The 25,115-nt window shown below is 39.9% G+C and overlaps 1 protein-coding gene across 3 annotated transcripts in view; it reads right to left on the bottom strand.

Annotated features, from left to right (window-relative positions):
- The window catches only part of etv7 (ETS variant transcription factor 7), a 126,996-nt gene that overhangs the window by 18,155 nt on the left and 83,726 nt on the right, over positions 1–25,115 (bottom strand). For 2 of the 3 annotated variants that reach the window (XM_028796506.2, XM_028796505.2), the window contains exon 5: positions 888–1,073. The exons of the other annotated variant lie outside the window; for it this stretch is intronic. In XM_028796506.2, the coding sequence (XP_028652339.1) occupies positions 888–1,073 (186 nt within the window). The remainder of the gene's footprint in view (positions 1–887; positions 1,074–25,115) is intronic. 3 annotated transcript variants of the gene reach the window in all.

Genomic DNA, 25,115 nt, shown 5'->3' on the forward strand with positions numbered 1-25,115 from the left:
GCAGCATATTTTGTAAAGTTTTGTTCAGAATTTCAGATTACTTACTATGCACGATTGACTATGATTTCTGGTTTACTTTTTAATGAAAGCTCACTTTTTTGATTGACCCACACTTGCCTTGAGGTCTTTTGTTTACTGACACCCTAATGAAATATTATTAGCACTATGATCAGTTTCATGGAACAACACACTTGCTTGACTCACTTGGTAGCAGATTAATGAAAAACAGAAATGACTGAAGATGGTTTAAAAGTAAATGACACAGATAAAAGTTTGTGACACAGGGCTTAGCAATGCTGCCTCACATCTCCTTAGAACTTGGTTCAGATGGCAGCTTGGGTACTGTCTATGTGGAGTTACATGTTCTTCCTGTGTCTTTATGAGTTTTCTCTTAGATACACAGGTGTTCCTACCAAAGATGTATATTTTGGGTGTCCTACACTGAAATTGGTTGTTTTTTGTCTTTTGAGTGTTGCTGTTTGGATCAGTTCCAGCCCCAACAACCCTGAACTGTATTAAAAGTTTGGATGATGGATGAACAAATGATTTTCAACAAGCAAGCAAGTGAACAAAAATGAAGGAAAACAAAGGTAATTCCACAAGTCAATTACTATAACTGATAATTAACATGAAAACTTGCAGTCACTATGTTTCTTAGAAATTTGAGTTTGACACCCATGATTTAGATTATTATAAGGCTACTTATATTCATTTAAACAATGTCTCATTAGCGCAATCGGTTATTGTTAGCATATACAGTTAAATGCACCAGGGAAATATTCAAATGTTTTTAAGTTATCTGTAGCCCAGAGTGGCTGGCTGATAGCTACATTAGGTCAGTAGTTATGTATTCAAAATGAATTAAAAAGTAAAATGAAGAGACACACCAATGGTCATCTGTGGTCCAGGAAAGACCATTAAAGCGGGATTCCTGTCTTTGGAGTCAGGGTAGTGTTCAACTCCAGGACTAGAAAGCTGCATAAGCTTCAAGGGCATGGTGGCAGATTGAGATCCCGCAGAGCCATTGGCCAGGTCTTTAAAAGATGGACTGGATGGCACAGGATTTTGAGAACCTGTTGGAAAGTGTGTTAAAAAATTACTTAAAACCTTTTAGTAACTTTTATAATAAATGCAATTGATTAATTTAAAAAGCATTGTAAACCCAGGGAAAATGAAGAGTAAAATGTGAGGGTGAATGAGGAATTTTTGAACACTAAAAGAATACTGAGAATAGGAGAGTGGCACATTTCAAATAGGATAGATAGATAGATAGATAGATAGATAGATAGATAGATAGATAGATAGATAGATAGATAGATAGATAGATAGATAGATAGATAGATAGAATATTATTTGTCACTGGGGATAAGAATTATTCAGGCATATTACTGTTGGTATGAAGGAGCCAGTCAGTCATTCTCCAACCTGCTATATCCTAACACAGGGTCATGGGGGTCTGCTGGGGCCAAGCCCAGTCAGCACAGGGCGCAAGGCAGGAACAAACCCCAGGCAGGGCGTCAGCCTAATGCAGGGCATACGTACACCCACACTAAGCACACACTGGGGACAATTTGGGATTGCCAATTCACCTAACCTGCATGTCTTTGGACTGTGGGAGGAAACCAGAGCACCAGGAGGAATCCCACGCAGACATGGGAAGAACATGCAAACTCCACGCAGGGAAGACCCGGGAAGCGAACCCAGGTATCCTTACTGCGAGGCAGCATCGCTACCACTGCACCACTGTGCCGGGATATGAAGGAACACCGTAGCATTTCCTGACACACTTCTGCTGAATAATTTGTTAGCTGAAAGTCCTCAGTGTTGGTGTGTCAGAGAGAGGATGTGTAGCATTGTTTATAATGGCAGTTTTAATTGTCTCCTTTGCTACTGCCTTATAGGGGGTCTAAAGTTTGTGTCATAACAAAGCCTGCCCTTTTAATTAGCTTTATGATTCAGCGGGCATCTCTTGAAGTGATGTTACCAGCCCAGTACACCACAGCATAGAAAATCACACTGTGGTCACACAGGATCTTCTTCTGAAGGAGTGAGTTGTGAAATATTGTAGGACCTATTAATGGGGTCAGAAGAATGAGTCAGAGACATCACAAAGGTTTGGGACAGCCACCCGTATAATATGCTCAGCTGCAAAATTGCTTGTTTTTGTACAAGATGTGAATGGTTCAGAGTCCAGAACAGAACTGCCTGTACTGAGGCAAGGTGGCAGTTTTAAAGGCCTGGAAAGGAAATGACGTCATCGCAGCAGCAACTGGGAGTGGCGTCCTCGTGGTCGGAAGTGACGTCATCCTTGGGGCCGGCAAGAGGCGGGATTTCCCGGGAAAGGTCTGCAAGGGACTGAGAGAGATAGTCAGTACACTCCGCCGCCCCCTGGCCTGGCGTAGAACTACAAGTGACTAGGCCCTTCAGCTGTTCCCCATGCACACGTGTGTGACAATGGTAAGATGGTAAGGAGTTCATCAGGCATTTCCTGTGACTAAAACAACAGGAAGGTTTAGATCGTATCTGGATTTACCATTTTGTTGGTTCAAAATAAAACACCTATTTTGGGTTTTCTTAAGTTGGTTTGTGTGTGTCGCTACTGCAGACCCGTTGGACATTTCAAAGTCTAGCAGTTGGCCCCTAAACAAATCACCTGTGGGAAAGTATAAACCCATAGGATTCAAGGTAAGATACACATTTGACTAATAACACTTCCTGAACGTGATGCTGGGGAGTGGTGATGTGTTACATTTAAATCAAACATTCAAGTCAGAATTACACTTTCCTCTGTAACAGTAAACTTGAACCTGAACTTGAAAATCAGGATTCATTACAATTTTTTGTTTGTACGTACTTTTAAAAATTGGAGCACAGGCAAGGCAAGTGACTTGCTCAGACTGAAACAGTAAGTTACAGTTAACGATTGAACTAACAACTTTGTCATTTACAGAGCCTATTAAAAGTATTCCACCCCCTTGGAAGTTTTCACTTATCATTATAAAATGCTGAATTAAAGTAGATTTCATCTGGGCTTTTCTGACATTAGTCAACCAAAAATGACTTTTTAATGCCCAAGTGAAAACAGAACTCTGCAATGTGGTCTAAACGATTTACAAGTATTAAAGACAAAATAACTGATTGCTTAAATATTCAACTTCCTCAAGTTAGTATTTCGTAGATGCACCTTTGGTAGCCGTGGCAGTTTGGTGCACAGGTCTCACTCTATCCATTTTGCACATCTGGAAACTGCTGTCCCTATTCTCCTTTCCAAAATGCTGAAGAAAGAGGACAGTCTTTATCAAGCCCAGTCGGACTGAGATCTGTAATCTGATTCAGCCACTCCAGGATATTAACATTGTTGTTTTGAAGCCACTCCTGTGTAGCTTTAGCTTTAAGCTTCAGGTTTGTTGTCTTGTTAGAAAACAAATCTCCCAATGTGTAGTTCTTTTGCTGACTGCATCAGGTCTTCCCCCAGGATTTCTCTGTTATTTTTCTACTTTTGTTTTACCCTCACAGTTCCTTCCAGGTCCTGTTGCAGAGAAGTATATCCACAATCCGATGCTGCCAACACCATAGCTCACAGGTGGAATGATGTGTTTTTGTGCGGAACAAACATGGCATTTAGTCTGATGGTTAACAAGCTCAATTTTGTTCTCATCAGGCCATCAAACCTTCTTCTAGCTGACTTAGGAATGTCTCATATGTCTTCTTACAAACCCTCTAAATTTTTTAATGGCTTTCTCTTTGCTACTCACCCATTATGCTTCAACCGGTAAAGCACCCAAGCATTAGCTGTTGCTGCATAGTATCCCCAATCTCAGTCTCTGCAGCCGGTATCTCCTTTAGAGATTGTGGCCTCCCTTCAAGTCTTCTTCTCGCACAGTCACTCAGTTTTTGTAGGCTGTCTGCTCTAGGCAGATTTACATCTTTGCCATAATCTTCCCAGTTCTAGGGTTATCCAGTGACTGGGATATTTTCCTGTTTCCATCCCCTTACTTGTTCTTTCAAATCACCTTTTTCATGGGGGTGCATGGAATATCTTTATTGTGTATGGTAGGCCACCATACTGACTCAGTACAAGTTGGGCATTTTAGATAAAGTGTATTTATAGTACAACAGAAACCCCTTGACTACAGATAGGCGATCCTCATTAAATTAATTATGTGGTGACTAAAACCAATTGGCAGAATCAGTAATGATTTGGATGTGTCATATCAAAGGGGGAGAGTACTTATGTGATCAACGAGTGTGTGTTTTACTTTGCAGAGATCTGTGTTTGTCGTGACATTAAATAGTCTATTTCAGTTGATCAGAGTCAAAAAAGCCAAATTAAATCCATTGTGATTCAATGTTGTGTAACAATAAAATGTGAAAAATTACAAGGGGGCCAGTAACTTTTATTGAAACTGTAACGTCCAATGCCCTAGTGTCGATCTTGTAGTTTACAGTCCATAACATGTAGGCAAATTGACTGGAATGTTACACATAGACACAAATATCGTTAGGGCCTGCTTTGTAAAGTCTTCTTTTGATGATGGTAAAAGTAACATAAAGTAAAAAATAACCGAGTAATGAGGAAGTTTGATGATTACAATAAACTTATGTGGAAAATTAAGTGCCTGTTAAAACTCAGAAAATACAGAACAGAAAATGGCCACTGCTTTCATTACACAGTTAGCTCTGAATAGACCAGTACTAACAAAATCACTGCACAAATTTCAATATTTAATTATGAATATTGTATACTGTACATGTTTGCCCATCCATCCCTTATCACACTTTCCCAACTACAAACCATTGTAGTCATGGTTGAACAAGATAAACCGGGGCTTGACAATGTTTACTCTAAAAGAGTTTTAAAATTATTTTCACTTTCACTTTCACTATAAAAAATGACGGTTGCAGACACAGCACATTGAGGTGGACAGACCAGCCCACTAATACCTCAGCAACTTCTTCCAACTCTTCCCAGAGAATTCTCAGATGCACTAAGGCCAGATCAAAACTAAAATCTCAACACCTTGTCCTACTCTCCTCTGAAGTGGCTGAGTCTAGACAGTAGACATCCCAAGAAGGCACTGGGGTGTATTGAGTTATTAATTGCATTTGTACAGTTTTTACCCTGAGACATTACTAAACAGATTAATTTCTCCACTCACTCCTCTACTACATGCTAGTTTATCTTCCATTGCATTAAATGTTTCTATACATCCATGCATTATCACACCTGCTTAATCTACTTCAGGAGGTATTCTTATTTATACTGGGAATAATCAGTCAGTCATTTTCCAATCCGCTATATCCTAACACAGGATCACAGGGGTCTGCTGGAGCCAATCCCAGCCAGCACAGGGCACAAGGCAGGAACAAATCCCCAAGCAGGGTGCCAGCCCACAGCAGGGCATACTGGGAATAATGTATGAAACAATTCTGGATGTGGCAACAGTCCAAAATATAGATTATATTCAGAACACAACAGCGTCTGGAAAGCAAGTTAAAAATTTTCTAGGTGACTTTTCTTTGCTGGCTATTTCACAACCGCTCAGTTTGAAAGGATTATTTACTGTTGTTGCCAACTGGGCCTCTGGCTGCTTTGCTACATTCATTCCAAACAGTTAATGACCTTCCCTTTAAAGTGTAAGTTTGGTACTTTTCAATTAAAAATTATTTTTTCACGATTATGGTATATATTAATTTGCCACATAAAACTGCATTCTAAAGTCCATCCATCCATTTTCCAACCCGCTGAATCCAAACACAGGGGTCTCCTGGAGCCAATCCTAGCCAACACAGGGCACAAGGCAGGAACCATTCCTGGGCAGGGTGCCAACCCACCGCAGGACACATACAAACACACCCACACACACTAGGGCCAATTTAGAATCACCAATCCACCTAACCTGCATGTCTTTGGGCTGTGGGAGGAAACCCACACAGACACAGACCTGGGAAGCGTACCCAGGTCCCCAGGTCTCCCAACTGCGAGGCAGCAGCGCTACCCACTGCGCCACCATGCCGCCTTGCATTCTAAAGTGAAGAATATTTTATAGATTTTCAAAATAACTAGCCCAATCTGGCATTTTATAATGGGACTTATGGGTATATGAGCCCTATTATGAAAAACTGACTTAAAACTTGCTGAACAAGTCCATTTTGAAGTAGCAAAAGTAATGGGAAATAGTATATTTTATAACAGGTTCTTAGCAGTATTTTCTCAAAGTAAGGATACATTTCTTGCTCACTTCTCTGCTCACACTAAGCATCATGGGTGTTAAGACAACCATTCTCTTCACCAAGTTGCAGAATATCTTTGCTTAGTATTCTACTTTTGCTTCAGCATTTCTGTTTCTTCAATGGTTATGTTCTGTCTTTGCTTGAAATAACAGACAGATTTGCACTCAAATCATATGATTTTTTTCCCTAAATGGTGCTGACTTTTCGCCTATTATATTCTGTGTTGTTACCTTACCTAGCCTACAAATCGAGATTCAAGTGAAGTCTCTGCGCAGTGAAAAAAAATCACAAAAACTGAAAAAGGCAGAGTGTACAATAAAGCAGGTTGAAGTGCCACAAACCAGTTATCAAAATTTTTTAATAAATGATAAATCACTTTTACTGAGGATATTGTAATAAAAAAACTGGCAAAGTTTTTGAGGCAGTAACGTCACTGACTCTCACTGATACCAATCAATTAATAAATACACGGGGAGAACATGTAAGACTCCACATGGAATCTGGTGCTGTGAGGGAGGAATTACAGCTTTGCGCTACTATTCTGCCTATGCTAAAACATCTGTATTGAACGTACCAAATTTCAACCTGAGCCTCTCTGATAAGATTCCTGTTAAAGACGCATGGCCTTGGTGATGCTCCTGTCACAGAGGAAATACCTTCTACAGTGGTACTAGCATAAAAGGATACACAGTCACAGTTTATATGGGTATTTATTACGAAACCAGGTCTCTACAGAATGAGTCTCAATTCTCCATGGGAAATGAGGCACATAAAAACACAACCAACTACAATACAATTACCATGGGTTAAATGAAAGCACACTGGGTAAACTTAATTAAAAAGCTAAAACAAAGCATGTAGGTTTTTACTCAGTAAAACACTTTTACTCAGAAAACACTTCAGGAGAATAAAACCCATGACTCAAACCCAGATAAAGGTTTACCATGACATTCTTTTATACGATTGTGAAACATAAGATCCACTACTTAAAGTAATACTCCATATTAAAATTATATTATTATGCCATTTGCCCCATTTGGTTTGTAGTGACACAGAAAAAATGTTTATCTCATGCCTTTCTACAGAATGGTGATAAAGGTTTTGTCAGAAGTCCTTCACTGGACAACAGCAAACAACAGTGAAGCGTCCATGAAAATATTGAAGACAGGACTCTTGACCAAAAAATGAAAGGGTTAGGCAGATTTTCAATTCAAAAGTCTGTTATGTTTATTCCCAATCAAAAACAATCAAAATATAGTCAGGAAGTACACTAATGGCTTAGAGTGGAAAATTTTTAATTTTTGAAAGTGCAGACTACTTATAATAAGTTTTAATTACTTTTTAATTACTCAAATGAACCAGGCTTTATTCACAGGCTTTGCAAACATCCTTCCTTGTACATTCTTCCTGTGTTTTATTAGTAAATTATAACCTTAGTGCATCTGTGTTAATCGGTTTAAAACTTAATGGCGGACAGAAATGAAGGCAAGTGCATGCCATAGAACCTGTTTCAATTAAGTATATAATTTGGGAACGGTTAGACGCACATAGAACTAAAAATTACAGAATATATTTATAGCTTGAGAAAGGAAGAAGTATGGAACTACTTAAAAGATCACATGGAATTTTTAGTTAATATGTAATAATCTTTTACTATGATTGGACTATGATGTTTGCAGATGACATTGTGATCTTTAGTGCGAGTAGACAGCAGGTTGAGGTGAACCTGGAGAGGTGGAGGTACGCACTGGAGAGAAGGGGAATGAAAGTCAGTAGGAGTAAGATGGAGTACATCTATGTGAATGAGAGGGAAGGTGGTGGAAGAGTGTGACTGCAAGCAGAAGAGGTGGTGAAGGTAGACAAATTTACAGAGAGGAGAAGAGGGGTACATTGGGAAAAGAATGTTGAGGTTGGAACTGCCAGGCAAGAGGAAAAGAGGAAGGCCAAAGAGTAGGTTTATGGATGTGGTGAAGGAGGACATGAAGGCTGTCGGTGTGACAGAAAATGATGTAAAAGACAATGATAGATGGAGACGGATGATCCGCTGTGGCGACTCCTAAATGGGAGCAGCTGAAAGAAGACACAGACAGACACTGAGACAGCCAAGTCCAAATGCACACTATACTTATTTTTCTTTTGCACAACACACAGTGCACCAACCAGCACAATAGACTCACAAGCCATTTACTTTCTTTGTTTCTTTCTGTAGCCTCCACTCCTCTCCTGCAAGCTTCGTCCACCTTCCACCCAACTCTGGTCTTTTGAATGGAGTGAGGTGGCTCTTTTTATACTGCGGCCAGGTAGTGCTCCAGGTGCTCATTGATGGCCTTCCTGCAGCACTTCCTGTTGTGGCGGAAGTGCTGCAGTCCATAGCTCCAGAACCATCCAGGCACCCCCTGACAGTGGCCACGGTCCCCAGTAGGGTTGAGCCTCCAAGCTACGTGGCCCCCATGCAATCCAGGGCAGCTGCCCTCTTGCATCATGGGGAAGATACTGCTCCTCACCCAGTCCTTCCCTTCTCCTGGTGTTTTGGTGGGGCAAGGTCCCGGTGGTTTATTACAATAGATAGATAGATAGATAGATAGATAGATAGATAGATAGATAGATAGATAGATAGATAGATAGATAGATAGATAGATAGATAGATAGATAGATAGATAGATAGATAGATAGATAGATAGATAGATAGATAGATAGATAGATAGATAGATAGATAGATAGATTGCTGATTCCAGGATTTCTGCCACGTCTTGCACATATTTCTCATTTAGGTTGCATTATGAAGAAAAAAGAACATCAGCGCACTGTTTAAGTAAAAAAATAAATACATTAATTAATTAAAAAGCAACACGGAACCAGAGGAAAAAAAACCACTTGATTGGGTAACTGATTAAACACATAGCACTACTTAAATGCTTGCCGGAGGAAACAATAAATGAAACAACCTTTATTTAATATGAAGGGCGAAGTGGTGGCTCTGAGGCTAGGTATTTGCACTGGTAATTGGAAGGTTGCCGGTTCAAATCCTGTGAACACCAGCAAGTGACTCCACTCTGTTGGGCCCTTGAGCCTGCACCTGCAATTGCTCGGTCCTGGGTATGACATTAATCTGCATCCAGCCCTGCAATGGGTCCTCCAACTTAGAGGGAACACTTAGGGGTTGGTGACAGGATTGCCACTCCAGCCATTGTACAAAAAAACTCACACTGTTCCACTCCATCTGAACCAGTGTGGTGCTGAGGTGTCACTCGTTGCATGGCTGCACTTGGGTCCTAGTCTGGGATCCCGAGGTGGTTTGTCGTGTGGTGGGTGCGGCAATGCGCTATATCAGCGAGAGCTCCTAAACTCTCTCTCTTTATTTTATAGAGTGATATTCATAGGCATTTTACAGTTTACAGGTTATGATGCATGGATTATTTGGAAATGCATCATAATCTGTAAACTGTAAAATACCTATGAACATCACTCTATGTAACATTGGATACAAATGTTTCCTGAATAGAGCACTAAAACAGATATAAACAGGATATACAAAGCATTAAATAGAATAAAAGACAATAAACCAGAGTAAAATACTAAATTCAACACTAAGAGAAAAGCCTAGCAGATAGCATCATTTTTGATATAACACACATACAAATTATACCTCTGGACAGAAAGGAAGAATGAAAGAGGGGGCAGAGTGTCATGTCAAGTTAGACGCCTTCTTGAACAGATGGGTTTTCAGTTGTGCTTTACAAGAATTAGTGGAGTCAGTTGATCTCGTCAATTTCAGGAGATCATTCCAAAGTCTGGGCTCTATACAGCTAAAGACCCTGTTACCTGCCCAGAGTTAGTGTGGGGCACAACAAGATTGCCAGAATCAGAGGACCTTAGTGGGCGAACAGAGTATAGTGATGGAGAAGGTCACTGAGGTAGTCCAGTGTGTGGCCATTTAAAGCTTTGTAGGTTAATAATGGAATTTTATATTCAGTTCTGTAAGACACAGGGAGCCAGTGTAGGCAAAGCAGGATGGGTGTGATGTGCTCGCTGTTGCTGGTTCGTGTGAGGGCTCTTGCAGCAGAGTTTTGAATGAACTGGAGCTGTGATATAAGATTAGAAAGGGGAACCTGCTAGTAGGGAATTACAATAATCGGTGTGGGATGTGTTTCTCAGCATTAGAAAAGGAGAGGAATGAGCGGACATGGGATATGCTGCAGTGGTGAAAGTAAGAAAGTTTCTTAATGTGGTTTATATGGGCGGAATAAGAAAGGGGGGAATCAAAAATGATACCAAGATTCCCAGCATTAGAAGAAGGTCTGACGAGATCACTGTCAAGAGTGACTGAGAAGGAGTTCAGTTTTGTTGCAGTTTAATTTTAAAGAGTTCTGCTCCAACCAGGTTTTAATTTCTACTGAGGCAAGTTGTGAGCTGAGAAAGCCCTGATGAAGTTTCACTTTTAACATTGAAATAGGGCTGAGTATAATCTGCAGAAAAATGAAAGCCCAGTCCATAGCTATAAATGATAGAGCCAAGGGGAAGCATATAGATACAGAAGAGCAGAGGACCCAGGACAGAGCCCTGAGGAACCCCTTGTGTGACTGGCGCTGAGCAGTCATCTGCTGTTGCCAAGACTAACAAACTCTTGCCTGCCAGTCAGATAGGACTTAAACTATTGGAGGGCAGTGCCAGAGATACCCAGCATGTTCTCCATTCTGGACAGTAGAATGTCGGATCTGACAGTGTCAAATTCTGCACCAAGATCTAACAAAATTAATATATTGGTTTGTCCAGAGTCTGCTGCTATAACCAAATCATTGGTTACCCGAAGCAGAGCAGTTTCATAGCTGTGCTGCGCCCTGAAACCAGACTGCAAGGGTTCAATCAAATTATTAGAAGTAATTGGTGAGTTGGGAGACTATAACACACTGAAGAACTTTTAACAGAAAAGGTAAGTGAGCAATGAGACAAAAATTGTTAAGACTGTCAGCATCAAGACCAGACGTTTTTTAACAGTGGGGCTACAGAATCGATTTTAAAAGTGGATGGTACACAGCTAGTGTCAAAGGATGTATTTGTTATTGTCATAACAGTCAGGATTATTGCATGAAGACAGGATTCAAGAAGTGTGATGGGGATGGGGTCCAGTACAAAAGTAGTCAGCTTACTCTTACAAAATCAGTCATTAACAAATGCAGATGTGACCTGTGAAAATTTAGAAAAAAAGCTGGATGGAGGGGGAAGACAGGAAAAAATATAAATGGATGATGGATTCTTGTTTTTATTGTAGAAAAAGTGGAGGGATTTTTCACAGACTTCAGTAGGGGAGGAAATCGGGCCAGATGCAGGTTGAAGTAATTTACATAGAACAAAATCCTTGGGTTATCACAGCCAATTTCTATTATTCTACCATGTAGTCAAAAGTCAAGCAAAGCAAGCAGCAGAAGAAGCATATTATTCTGCCATAATGTGTGTTCTTGGCTGCAGTTAGTGCTTCCCTGTAAGCCCTTTGATGGTCAGAGAAAGCCTGAATGTGCAGGGCCAGTCTTACATGACATTCTCTCAAGGCGTCGGCCAGCTGCTTTCATAGACCGTAACTCTGAATTGTACCATGGAGCTGAGTGCTTAAAGTAAACCTCCTTATGCTTTAAAAGAGCTGTTTTATCTAGTGCTGAAAGAAGGGTTGAGTTATAGTGATCAACAAGACTATCTTGTTTTGATGGAATATGTGAATACAGAAAAAAATCAGAAATGGAACTAGCAAGGATAGAGGGACAGATACTTTTAAAGTTTCTGAAAGAAAATTTGACATTTACAGGTTAAAGGAGGCAGAGGAAAATCAACATGTTGCACCAAATCAAAGCAGTCCAGTAAGGATGGGAATTCATTTCTCAGCTTACATATAGCAATATCAATATGGATGTTGAAATTGCCAAGAAAAATGACTTTCTGTGAATGGGAACTTAAGAGAGTTAATAATTCAGTCAGATCAGATGAAAAAGACACATTGTATTTTGGGGGACGATAGAGGACAATGAGTAAGACAGGGCTTGATATCATTATTAACTTTAGAGCCAGACACTTGAAAGACAATGGGCAGTCTATTGGGATTCTTTTGATGTTTAGCTCCGCTCTAAAAATTACTGCAACTCCTCCACCTTATCTTGAGATGCGTGGCTCTGCAAAGTAAATGTATTCAGATTGAGTCACCTCCATGACCGACATAAAATTGTTTGGTTTTTGCCAGGTTTCTGTTAAGCATAGCTTGTCAAAGTTGGAGTCTGTAATGAATTCTGATTGCACCAGCTTTGCCATTAAGAGATCATGAGTTAAACAATGCAATATTAGCTGACGAGGGTTCATTGTGGACAGATCCATGATCAGAGTTTATTTTATCAAATTGCAAATTTGCCACACTGACACTCCTATTTCCAAAGCCATAAATAGGTTGGCATATTCTTGAACAAATGATGTTGTTGAACTTTTCATTTGCAGCCCAGCAGTCGCTGTGATCTGACCCATGATGTAAATATTTGGGGCGCCGCACAATGCCAGTGTCTTTTAGGACATTCCAGTCTGACCATTTGGTCTGGACAAACTGTTTAATATGAAGGAGTTTGTCATGAGAGTATTTTAGCATAGTAAAGAGCAATACTTATCTGATAATAGCAGAGAAGCAGCACAGCACAGCGGAGAAGGGAAGACGGGCTGGGTGGTGTGGCACAAATGAGCAGCGGTAGCAAGCTGCAGAAGAAACATAGTAGGAGATACCACGAGATGCACATAAAGATTTCAATATACAGCCACATACACATAATACCACATGATGTGCTGTAAGTAATTACTAGACCAAACTGACATGCTGACATTCTTATTTTGAAATAGACCCTCATCCCAAGCTAATTTGTGCAGTACAACTGAGTGTCCAGGCCTTTTAGTAAAATGGAAGAAAAATTGAAAAATTGCTACAGTGAGGCTGAGATCTTTTCTTCTTCTTCTTCTTCTTCTTCTTCTTCTTCTTCTTTCAGCTGCTCCTGTTTGGGGTTGCCACGGTGGAACATCTACTTCCATATATTCCTGTCCTCTACATCTTGCAGAGGCTGAGATCTTTTATGGACAAATAAAAATGAGTAACGTATTGCAAGAGAAGCTAATTTTCTGACACAAAAGTTAAGATCTACCCTTGGAAATGCAGTTCGGATAATGACTTTGTATTGTTATGTATTGATTTGTATTTTTGTTTTTTTACATTGTATTGGTTTTGAATTATTATTTTTCATATGTTGGTGTATTTTTCAGTATGTTTATATTTATGTACAGTGTCTTTAAATGTGACTCCGTTCCATGTACTTTTCAGGACCACCTTGATGTTACCACTGCTACGTCCTCTGTCTGCCTTTATTCAGAGGCTTCAGTGAGAGACCCATCCAGTGTATCATTGTAAGTTGTTTGTTGGAGATTTGACAGTCTTGGCTTTGCCGTGTCACTGTTCAGTATAAAGCAGGTTATTGGAAGATTAATGGACAGACGTTTTCTTTTGATATTCTGTTGTTTTGGATATTTGCTTCTGTTTTTGGATTGTGCTTGTGGTTTTCATTTTGGGGCATTTTTTTTGCTTTACCTTGGATTGACTTTGAGCATTTTAGTACATTTTTCAACTTTTGCAATATTTTTGCAATACTTTCCTTACCAATTTTCATTGTCGGACATGTCTTTACTAGTCACTTTGCATGACTTCTCCCTCTAGGAAGCCATTTTTATACACTCTGGGATCTGTCTAGTCTTTTTAGATGCTCATTTTGGGGCCTGCTAAGCCAAAAACCTGCAGGTATTTGCCAGGTTCCAGCTGGTCAGGAGGAAAACCTCTTCTGCACTAGCTGATCTGCTTTATGGTCATTTTGGATGCCTCAGACCATGTGTTTCTGTTACATATGTGATTTACTCTTAAATAGGTCTGCTGCATGACTTTACAAGCATATACAAATGCACAAAGGACATGCCTCCCGTGACGCTTGCCATCATAGAAACCACAATTCAAAATGACTGAGTGATGATATCATCAACACTTGATCCAAGGACTGGACAAAACAACAAATAAAAAATCAAGATTAAACGTTAAAATTGTTGATTACATCATGGTAGTAAGAGTTCAAAATCTTTGGTGTTTGAGGTGAAAAAGAGTAGTATAACTTTTCCACTTTAATATAACACTGACTGCTCTTATTCTCTCTGCACTCTGTATTCCTGCCATTTTGAGACTTCGCTAATAAGGCTCTTGCATGTTTAGTTCAATGACATGCCCCCTCAGGGCTGTTGGCATTCGGCTGTTGGCAAACTAAACAAAGCTTACCAGGTAGCTGGTGACTAAACCACACCCCCCAGGAGATTGATCAGCAGGTGCCAGGAAGAAGGAAACTTCATAAACAGAGTCAGAGAAAATAAGATCTGAGAAGGGCGTAATGATGAATGTGTGTTTATTAAACAGTCCAGCATGCAAATGACCACGGGCACTTCTAAATAAAAATAAATAAATAAATAAATACAACTGCATGCTACTCAATTAGTCTGACCCAAAAACAAGACTGGAATACCAGTAATTCATCATAATGCCATGGCTGGGTACCTGTAGCCCCCTTTCAGTTAAGGCTGCTTGAGTTTGCAATAATATCCATTCAAAGTCAGTAAATGCTCATGGGAGAAGTAACCTGCTTTAGGACTGCCTCACCTCTTGGCAATGAATTTCATCTCCTTTCAACAAAACTTAAAAAAGAAAAGCAGTTACGGCATTTCAGCGTAGCTTCCTGGTATGGAAGTGAGCCTTAAAGCCAAGCCCTGGAAATCACCTATCTTACCCCAAGTGCAGGGTGTAACTGCTACACAATGGCTTTGACACAGGAATTTGTTTTTCATCTCATTTAGTGTTACATTGCAAAACACCTGTAAGTCCAGCATTGTCACCGCCTAACAAGAATGTGCTTGATCAAAGTTTATTTTATATGGTCGCTTTGAGAACAAGCATTTTATATGATCCTTGCCAATTTTTATTTGGTTAGTGGGACACCAAACTATAAAATGTAAGTACATACGCAAAGGGTGTCAACAGTTACATTAAATCGAATGTGAGAAATCTAGCACAACTCCTGAAAGGGTCATGCATTCCCTCAAATTAATTTATACTCAGGAAATTCTGAAACAGAAATTAATAATAGTTTACTTTAATTGCCATTTACAAATTCTTGTATATGGAATTTATTTTTGCATACCCCAACTTGCTCAGAGTTTTATGGTCAAAGTGCAGTGTCAGCTATTTGCACAGCACCCCTTACTCAAGGGCCCAGTGCAATGTTATTCCTTCTGTCACTGCCGGGATTTGAACTGGCAACATTCACGTTACTATCCTAGATCCTTTAGCCACAGAGCCACCACTCCATCCATATAACAGTGACATGCGTGTTATAGAAATATAGGAGGAAACTGGAAAAATCATATTTCAGATAATAACTCACAAAGCCAAAGCTTACCCATGACACTTGACATACTTTTTTTTTATATATAAGTCACTTGACCTGCCTCTCAATATGCATTTCCATTAATGATGGTAAAGGTTAAACTCTAAGCTGGCTGGTTTAGTCCCCATTTCAAATCCACTGATTGACCTTGAAAATGTGACTTAACCTTCCCATGTTCCAAAAGTACACAAGTTCTATAAATGGCTGTGCTCTGTACATGCACTTAAAAAGTAATTTGTAATAAACACTGTTTATTTAAACCACCATCATTGAACTATGTATATAGTTGGAGGGCCAGAGTGGCTCCAGGTTTTTGTTCCAACCCAGTTTCTTCCTGGGAAGTCAATTGTGGCTGTTATAGCACTCATTGCTCAAGCTTCATTTGTATGCTGCATTTTTGCTTGTCTCACTTCTTAAGATTCCCAACCCTTAATTGCTTATTTTAGACTTTTACATCTGCATTCAATGTTTTAAATGGCTTCTATTTAGCAATAAGGTGCAAATGACAAAGGATCCAGCAGTTCTCCAGATAACTCAGCAGCTCTCAAACATCAGTCCTGGGGTGGGGACACCATGTGTCCAGTTTTTGTTCTGACCAACTTCTGTTTTCAATTGGACTCCTAATTAAGCAAGCTATTATTTCCAAGTTTCTATGTTTTGGGGTCAATATAGAAATCACAAAACTAAGTTTGGTAAATTTATGTATAGTGCATGGGGAACTCTTTGTTTTCTTTTGGATTTTAAGGTTTTCATCATAATCATGATTGTTCTTCCTTCTTTTCCATTGGTTCTGGTTATTTAATTCATTATTTACTAATGGGTGTGTTAGTGGGCCTGACACCCAAGAAGTAGCAGTCTTTCATCATTCAGTGCTTTATGTATTGTTAATTGTCATTATTAGGATACAATTACGAGAGCAAACAACACAGAAAAAGGCAAACAAAGAAGAAAACAACAAACAAGTATTAAAAAAGCTTTAGAACAAGTATTTAAAGCTACAGTGATCCCTCGCTATATCGCGCTTCGCCTTTTGCGGCTTCACTCCATCGCGGATTTTATATGTAAGCATATTTAAATATATATCGCGGATTTTATGATGGTTTGCGAATTTCTGCGGACAATGGATCTTTTAATTTCTGGTACATGCTTCCTCAGTTGGTTTGCCCAGTTGATTTCATACAAGGGACGCTATTGGCAGATGGCTGAGAAGCTACCCAACTTACTTTCTCTCTCTCTCTCTCTCTCTTGCGCTGACGTAGGGGGGTGTGAGCAGGGGGGCTGTTCGCACACCTAGATGATAGGGACTTTGCTACCTTCTGTGTGCAGCTGCTTCCTGAAGGACATGCTGCATGGTGCTTCGCATACTTAAAAGCTCAAAGGGCACGTATTGATTTTTGACTTTGTTTCTCTGTCTCTGTCTCTCTCTCTCTCTCTCCCTGCTCCTGACGGAGGGGGTGTGAGCTGCCGCTTTCAACAGCTTTGTGCCGCGGTGTTTCGCATACTTAAAAGCAAACAGCCCTATTGATTTGTTTGCTTTCCTCTGTCTTTCTGACAGACTCTGCTCCTGACGCGCACTCCTTTGAAGAGGAAAATATGTTTGCATTCTTTTAATTGTGAGACGGAACTGTCATCTCTGTCTTGTCATGGAGCACAGTTTAAACTTTTGAAAAAGAGACAAATGTTTGTTTGCAGTGTTTGAATAGCGTTCCTGTCTCTCTACAACCTCCTGTGTTTCTGCGCAAATCTGTGACCCAAGCATGACAATATAAAAATAACCATATAAACATATGGCTTCTACTTCGTGGATTTTCTTATTTCGCGGGTGGCTCTGGAACGCAACCCCCGCGATGGAGGAGGGATTACTGTATAGCAAAAATACAAATGTTTCTAAATGTCTTTAAAGTTTTAAAATTTTGCTGTATTTTTTTAAATATAGGAAAAATAGGAGAAAAAAGAGAAGGTAATTAACTGAGATCAATTAGAGGTAAAAATAACTGAGTGTAAAATTGGTTGAAACAAAAATCTGCAACTACATGCTGTCACCAGGAGTGAGGCCCTTCCACACTACTACATTTTCATTTAAAAATGTAATTATTAGACTCCGTGTTCCCCTTCTGTCAAAACACCACCATTATGAACTCCCAAAAATGAAGATTTCTGAAAATGCTCCCTAGAGCCGTGTACTTCTGAGAACACAGCCTCAGCATTGTGGTGTAGACTGGTGAAAACACACTTTTCTGATAACAAAGATGAAACAACAGAAGAGTTGTTTTCCATGACACTTATGATGTTGTTTACCTGAATGCATCTAATTTGCATTCTGTATGGTATGAATTCTGAATACGTGCACAAAAGGCAAATAATTTACTGATTACTACAGTTATGCTGTAAATCGCAGTTTTGGATAAGACATCAACGCCACGCACATGCTCAATATAGGCGGACAACTATGTCATATGCATTTTTAAGTTGTTTTAGTACGGACATATATACTTCCATAATCAATGTGTAAATGTTAGTGTAGGCGGAGATCGTTGAAAATGCTGTGGTGTGGACAGCAATCCTGAGTTAGAGAGCCAGTGATCTTACGTTTTTCCTTTTACACCTGTATGTATTCATCATGAAATATCTGGTTGAGTAAAATATTTGGAAGGAAGCTGAAGAGAAAGAAGTGAAGAATGGAGAATTACATATGGATGATACTTTTACAAAGAAAAAATGTAGCATAAAAGAATGAGCTGGCATAACAGAATGAACACACTAAGAAGCCATCAGATTAAATAAGATTTGTAAGATCTTATACTGACAAGGGTTGGTTTATAATTAAGCAGTTGAGTTGGAACAAAAACCTGCAGCCACTACAGCCCTCAAGGACCGACTTTGCAGACCTCGATATACAGCATGTCAATAAAAATATATTAAGATGGCGTCTTAACCCTCTTCTATTAGCAGACGAGAACTGTACAGAATTTATATCCAAACAAATCAGTTTCTTCCTAGAGACAAATACATCCTCAGAGGTTTCTGCAGGAATACTCTGGGAAACTCTAAAGGCTTTCTTAAGAGGACAGATTACTTCATATCTTTCCCACAGGAATAAATTAGAAACCAAGAAAGTATCAGAACTAAAACGTAAAATTACTAGAACAGATGAAGAACATGAAAAGCTTCCAAGCGAGGCTCTACATAGGAAAAGGCAGGCTCTGCATTCAGAACTCAACCTCTTGACAACTAAAGAAACTGAACAACTAATTTATAAAGAATTCACTTGAGCTTCATATGCGCAAAGCATGCAATTATTCAACTTAAAATTATATATCGAGCACATCTGTCTCACCTAAAACTGTCCAAAATGTTTCCAGGGCAAGATCCAACCTGCGAACGCTGCAACTAAATCCCAGCCTCACTGGGTCACATGTTTTGGGCATGCTCCAAATTAACATCATTTTGGACCAAAATTTTTAAGCGCCTCTCAGACAGCCTAGATGTCACAATCCCTCCTAACCCATTAACAGCTGTGTTCGGTGTTCTTCCAGATGGGCTTAAATTGGAGAAGGACAAACAAACTGTGATTGCATTCACTACACTTTTGGCACGCAGACTTATTTTGCTAAATTGGAAGAATCCTAATTCTCTTCTTTTAAGTCAGTGGGAAACCAATGTTTTATACTATTTGAAATTGGAAAGAATCAAATATTCAGTTAGAGGATCTGTACAGAATTTTTTTAAAACCTGGCAGGATATAATCAATAAAATTTTAGAATAAGCTCTTAAAGCACCGAGGAAGTAATTATCTTCGCTTTTCTTTTTCCTCTCCATTCATCTCTACTGGCCTATTAAACTCATCAATTTAGGTGTGTTTACAAGCCTTAAGTTTTACCCCGTTGGCCGTGCTCTCTCTCTCAGGGGTGGGGGTCGACTTGTTTTTCAATTTTTTTTGTAAAAATTTATCGACTTGTGTGAATGATTACAATAAAATTAATAATATATATAGTGGAGACTGGCTCGGACACAAACAGGTAGACACACTCATGTCACTCAACACACGTTTATTTACACTTACGATGCCACAAACCCCAATCTTCCCCAAAGTCCAGGCCAACCACTCTGCCTCTTCGGACCGCCTCCTTCTCTCTTTCTATAACCTTGTCCTGCTTCCACCCGACTCCAGCATCAAATGAAGGGAGGTGGCTCCTATCTTTCCGTATCCGGATGTGTTCCAGGTGTGCACCGGCAATCCCGCGGATACGCCCCAGTGTGGCGGAAACGCCGGCTGTCCTCCCGGAAGCACTCCGGGTGTTCCCTCTCTTCTTCCCCCAAACACTTCCTGGTGTGGCGTTAGTACTGGGGTTCAGGGTCCTTCAGGCAGGGGGACGCCCCCTGGCGGTGACCACGGGCCCCTACAGGGTTGGGCTTCCAAGCTCTGTACCCGTGGCCCCCAATACAACCAGGGCGGACGCCCCCTCGTGGTCTGGAGGAGGAATGAGCCATCCTCCTGTCTTCCTGGGCGTCCCGGCTGGGCATGAGCCCCATCCGGGTGCCACAATAAATATATTATATATATATATATATATATATATATAATATATTAGCTCAGTGATTCCCAACCACTGTGCGGTGGCACATTAGTGTGCCGTGAGAGATCATCAGGTGTACCGTGGAAAATTATCCAATTTCACTTAATTGGTCTGAAAATTATTATTTTTTACTGCAAAAAATTTGTCTTCATTCGTCAATGCAACAGTGACAGGCCGAACAATTAAATACTCTTCCGCTAGGTGGCAGCAGATGGCTAATTAATCTGTGTATCTACATGTTGCCATTCAAACAAAAGAATTAGTGATGCTTCAGCTGTGACAGCAGTGATAGCGATGGATAAATATCTGAAAAGAAAAAGTACACAATCCGAACTGGGTTCTGGAGAAAATTGTGACCCAGATGAAGGCCCTAGTATGAGTAATGGTCAGAAGAAAGACAATACAATGAAAGTTATCTTTCCTTTGGATTTACTTTTACCAGGGAACCAACCGAGCCGATTCCGTTATGCTTGGTATGTGGGGAAAAGCTGTCCAACAGTGCCATGGTTCCTAGCAAACTTAAACTCCATCTCCAAACAAAACACCCGTCACTTCAAAACAAGAACACAGACTATTTTATTCAACTTCGTGAACAGCCTAAGAAACAGGCAGCTTTAGTGAGGAAAACCACAAAGATGAACGAGAGAGCTCTCAAAGCTAGCTACCAAGTTGCTGAACTCATCGCCAAATCAAAACAGCGACACACGGTGGCAGAGACATTAATACTACCTGTCTGCAAAATCATTGTAAATGAGATGCTCAGCCCAGGCGCTCTTAACGAAATAGCCCAAGTCCCTCTCTCAAATAATACAATTGCCAGACGTATTGATGACATGTCTGCAGACATTGAAAGGATCTTTTTGGAAAAGTTGCACGTCATTTGAAAATTTGCATTGCAACTCGATGAATCTACGGATATCAGTGGACATGCACGACTTTTGGCAAATGTGCGCTTTGTAGACGGAGTCACCATCAGAGAAAACTTCCTGTTTTGCAAGGAATTGCCAGAAAGAACAACAGGAGAGGAAATTTTTCGAGTTGTATCAAAGTACCTTGAACAAGGAGGACTTAAGTGGGAAAACTGCATAAGTGTTTGCACTGATGGAGCTGCCGCCATGTTTGGGCGCACCAAAGGATTTGTAAGCAGAGTGAAAAAGCAACAACCAGATGTTACTGGAACACATTGTTTTCTGCACTGTGAGGCACTCATTGCCAAGACATTACCAGCAGACCCAGCTCCTGTATTGGATGATGTTGTGCGCATTATAAACTTTGTGAAGACAAGACCTGTAAAAAGTTGCATGTTTGCATCATTGTGTGAGGAAATGGGTGTGGAGCATAAAGTGCTATTGCTGCATACGGAGGTCTGGTGTTTGTCCATTGGCAAAGCTTTAACCGGTGTGTATGAGCTGTGGGAGGAACTAAAAGTGTTTTTGACAAATGAGAGGTGTGATGACGCTAAGTTGCTTTCAAGTGATGAGTGGTGTGCAAGACTGGCATATCTGGCAGATATATTTCAACATTTAAATGACCTGAACACACGGATGCAAGGCCGAAAACGAAAACCTGCTCACAAGTGCAGATAAAATAAATGGATTTCGTTCAACGGTGCAGCTCTGACAACAACATGTGGAAAGTGCCAACCTTGACATGTTCCCACACACCCAGAAATGGCAAGGTATCAACATTGCTGCACTGTGTGAGACAATAGGCAAGCATTTGAAAACTCTTGAACAGAAGTTGCCATTTTATTTACCTTCAGTTTTCAGTGATTGCCTTGACAGGGTTAGGAACCCATTTAGCTCAACCGCAGTTGGAAAGGACATGACTTTACAGGAGAAAATAACTGTACTGAGAGAAAATCGTAGTTTAAAGCTGAGCTTTGCTGATCTACCTTTCGGACAGTTTTTGGCTGACTGCTGCCAAGGAGTTCCCCATTCTGGCAAGCAGAGCTATTTCAGCCCTGCTCCCATTTTCCACAACCTACTTATGCAAGCTTGGCTTTTCAAGCATGACTGCTATAAAAACTCAGAGCTGTTAAAGAAGATCTTCGTGTGTGTCTTTCTTCAATTCCTTTGTGTAAATCAGCATTGTGTTCGACTAAACTTTTAAATTGTGAGTAAACTGAAACTAGAAGATCATTATATTTCATTACATATACTTTTTGTGACATTTTTGTTTGGTAGTGCGCTGTGGGATTTTTCTAAAGTAAAATATGTGCCGCGGCTCAAAAAAGGTTGGGAAACACTGTATTAGCTACATTTATTAGATGTATTAAACATATTACACTTATCACTATGATATAGTGCTAAACGTCCTGTTTATTTTGCATTCTTGCTTTTGTGTTCCTTATTGTGTTAATTAAGTCTGGAAGGGCTGTGACAGGAGAAGCACACAGAAGCTTCTTTGTTTCCTGAGATTTCTAGAAAAGAGAGTGGTAAAGCTCTGAGTTAGACACTGACTGGCTCATTGTACTAAAACGTTATTATCTAACACAATATTAGGTGCATTGGCAATACTAAATTGTTCCTAGTGTGTGCTTGGTGTGTGGGTGTGTGTGTGTGTGTGCCCTGCGGTGGACTGGCGCCCTGCCCGGGGTTTGTTCCTGCCATTGCGCCCTGTGTTGTCTGGGATTGGCTTCAGCAGACCCCCGTGACCCTGTGTTAGGATATAGCGGGTTGGACAATGGACAATATGAAGTGTTACCATACCCTGGCATTTGAGACCCCAGATATGCTAGAGCATGACACATGCTGACCAGCTAAACTATAGGATTTTAGAAATTTTACCCTCATTAACCTTGTGCCCTACAAACTTCTGCACCCTCAAACAGCATCTGGAGAAGATAACAGCTGCAGCACCGAGGGCACCCCAGTCAACGGCTGAGATAATCTCTGCAAACTTTTATTGTGGGTCTCCTGACAGAGCCTGATCGTGTCTGAATGGTACTTTAATACAAACTAAGTTTGTTTAATTGGGCCACTTATTTATATTTATTCTGCTTTCCCCTTGCCTGTTTTGAGGGTTTAGACTCTACGATTGGGGGTTTTAAAGCAGTGGATTACAATTTTTGTACACTATCGTGTGTTCTTGTATTTAGGGCCACACTTGTGTTTCTAGTGGCATGCCTTTTGAATGTCATGACAGCTGAACATCCTGTGGGGTTTAAAGTTGCTCAGAAACTTCAGTTTTGTGTCTGAAATGACGGATTCCAAAACCCTCTTTTGCTTATCATTCTTGTGTTTTACAAATCCATTTTCTGAAAGATTTTCTGATTTCTACTCAAGCTTGCATTTTTTGATTTTGTTGATTGTCTCACAATTTGGTATAGGTTATAGTGCAGGTGATCTTGAAATCTTTTTGGCTTTTGACAATGTCTTTTCTCTCAGTTAGCTTTTCAAAATGCTCTAAATGCTCTCACTAATTTTTCTTGAGAACCAAAAGTACAAAATTATTATTTGTGTTTTTGTTGTGGGCTGTTTAGACATCATGATGTTTTTGAGGCAGCACTGTATGCACAATGTCCTTTCCAATATTAAATCTGGTTCGTTTGTGAAGCTAACACTCCTGTTAGATACAAAAGAAAAGCAACCAGAACTACAAGGCAAACAACAGACCAGTTTAGAGTCTTCAACTAACCTAACATAAATGTCACTTGATTGATTAAAGTGCCCATGGCCTAGAAACGGGCTACATATGGTGCCATGTTCTTAGTGCATGATGAGGTAACTACCAAAAATACATGATGAAAAGACAAATTTAATTGTAAAAAAATGTATAAAACACAAAATTACAGAATTCAATAGTATATATCATTTCATGTTTAGTCACTTATATGCACTCTATTTCATTCTATGTCACCATGATTATTTTTCCCCTTATCTGCCTTTAAGCAACTGACTTAGATTAACATGTATTAATTTTCAGAGGTTTTCATCCAGTTTAACATATCAAAAGTACAATGATATAACTATTAAGCAAAGATAAATATTCATTCAAAATAGCAATTGAGTGTATGAGGTGGCGTCGGACCGTGATGTAAGGAAATCTACATGCAAATATTAGAAATGGGGTTGTACTGAGGAAAATAATGAAGTTCTGCTATTTACATGACATGATGACTATAGATGAAGGTGTAAGCACGTTAGTAATAGCATGGGTGAAATGTCCAAGAAAGATGTTCTGTTACCTATCCCATGATTGTGGGAGTGAAATGTGGCAATTAAAGACAGAACATGACGCAAAGTTACAAAGGTTATAGGTGAAAATGGTGAGGTGGATGTGTGCATGTTCACTAATACAAAGGAATGGATGTAAAAAACAGAATAGACTGGTGTGGTGGCAGTAACTCATATGGTCTGAAGGTGACTTGAGGTCATGGAGATAAAGGTGGTATATGATTAGATTAAGAAGTACACTTACTGACGACGATGATGATGATGATGATTTATTGATCCAAGTTGACTTATAAAGCAAATTACAATACATGAAAGAATGATCAGAAGGTGCAAGCATCAATAGGAAAACAGAACAAGATACAAGGGAGTAGTACAACTACTTAATTAAGCCTGCAGCTAGACTAAGACACAAACATCAGTATCCTAAACTCTTTGTCAGTACAACAGCGGTCTATCCTGTTGAAGGGAAACTAAGTAGTTCCAAAGTATTTAATGAAACGATGTGTTTTCAAAAAACACCTAAACATAAGTAAATTAGGTGTAGTTTTATTAGACAAATGGAGATCATTCTATAGCTTTGGAGCAAAAATAGTCAAGCATTGTTCAGTCTTGGCACATGTGCAAGAGAAGGGATGGTC

Source organism: Erpetoichthys calabaricus, chromosome 3 (genome assembly GCF_900747795.2).
Source record: "Erpetoichthys calabaricus chromosome 3, fErpCal1.3, whole genome shotgun sequence".
Lineage (NCBI taxonomy): Eukaryota > Metazoa > Chordata > Cladistia > Polypteriformes > Polypteridae > Erpetoichthys > Erpetoichthys calabaricus.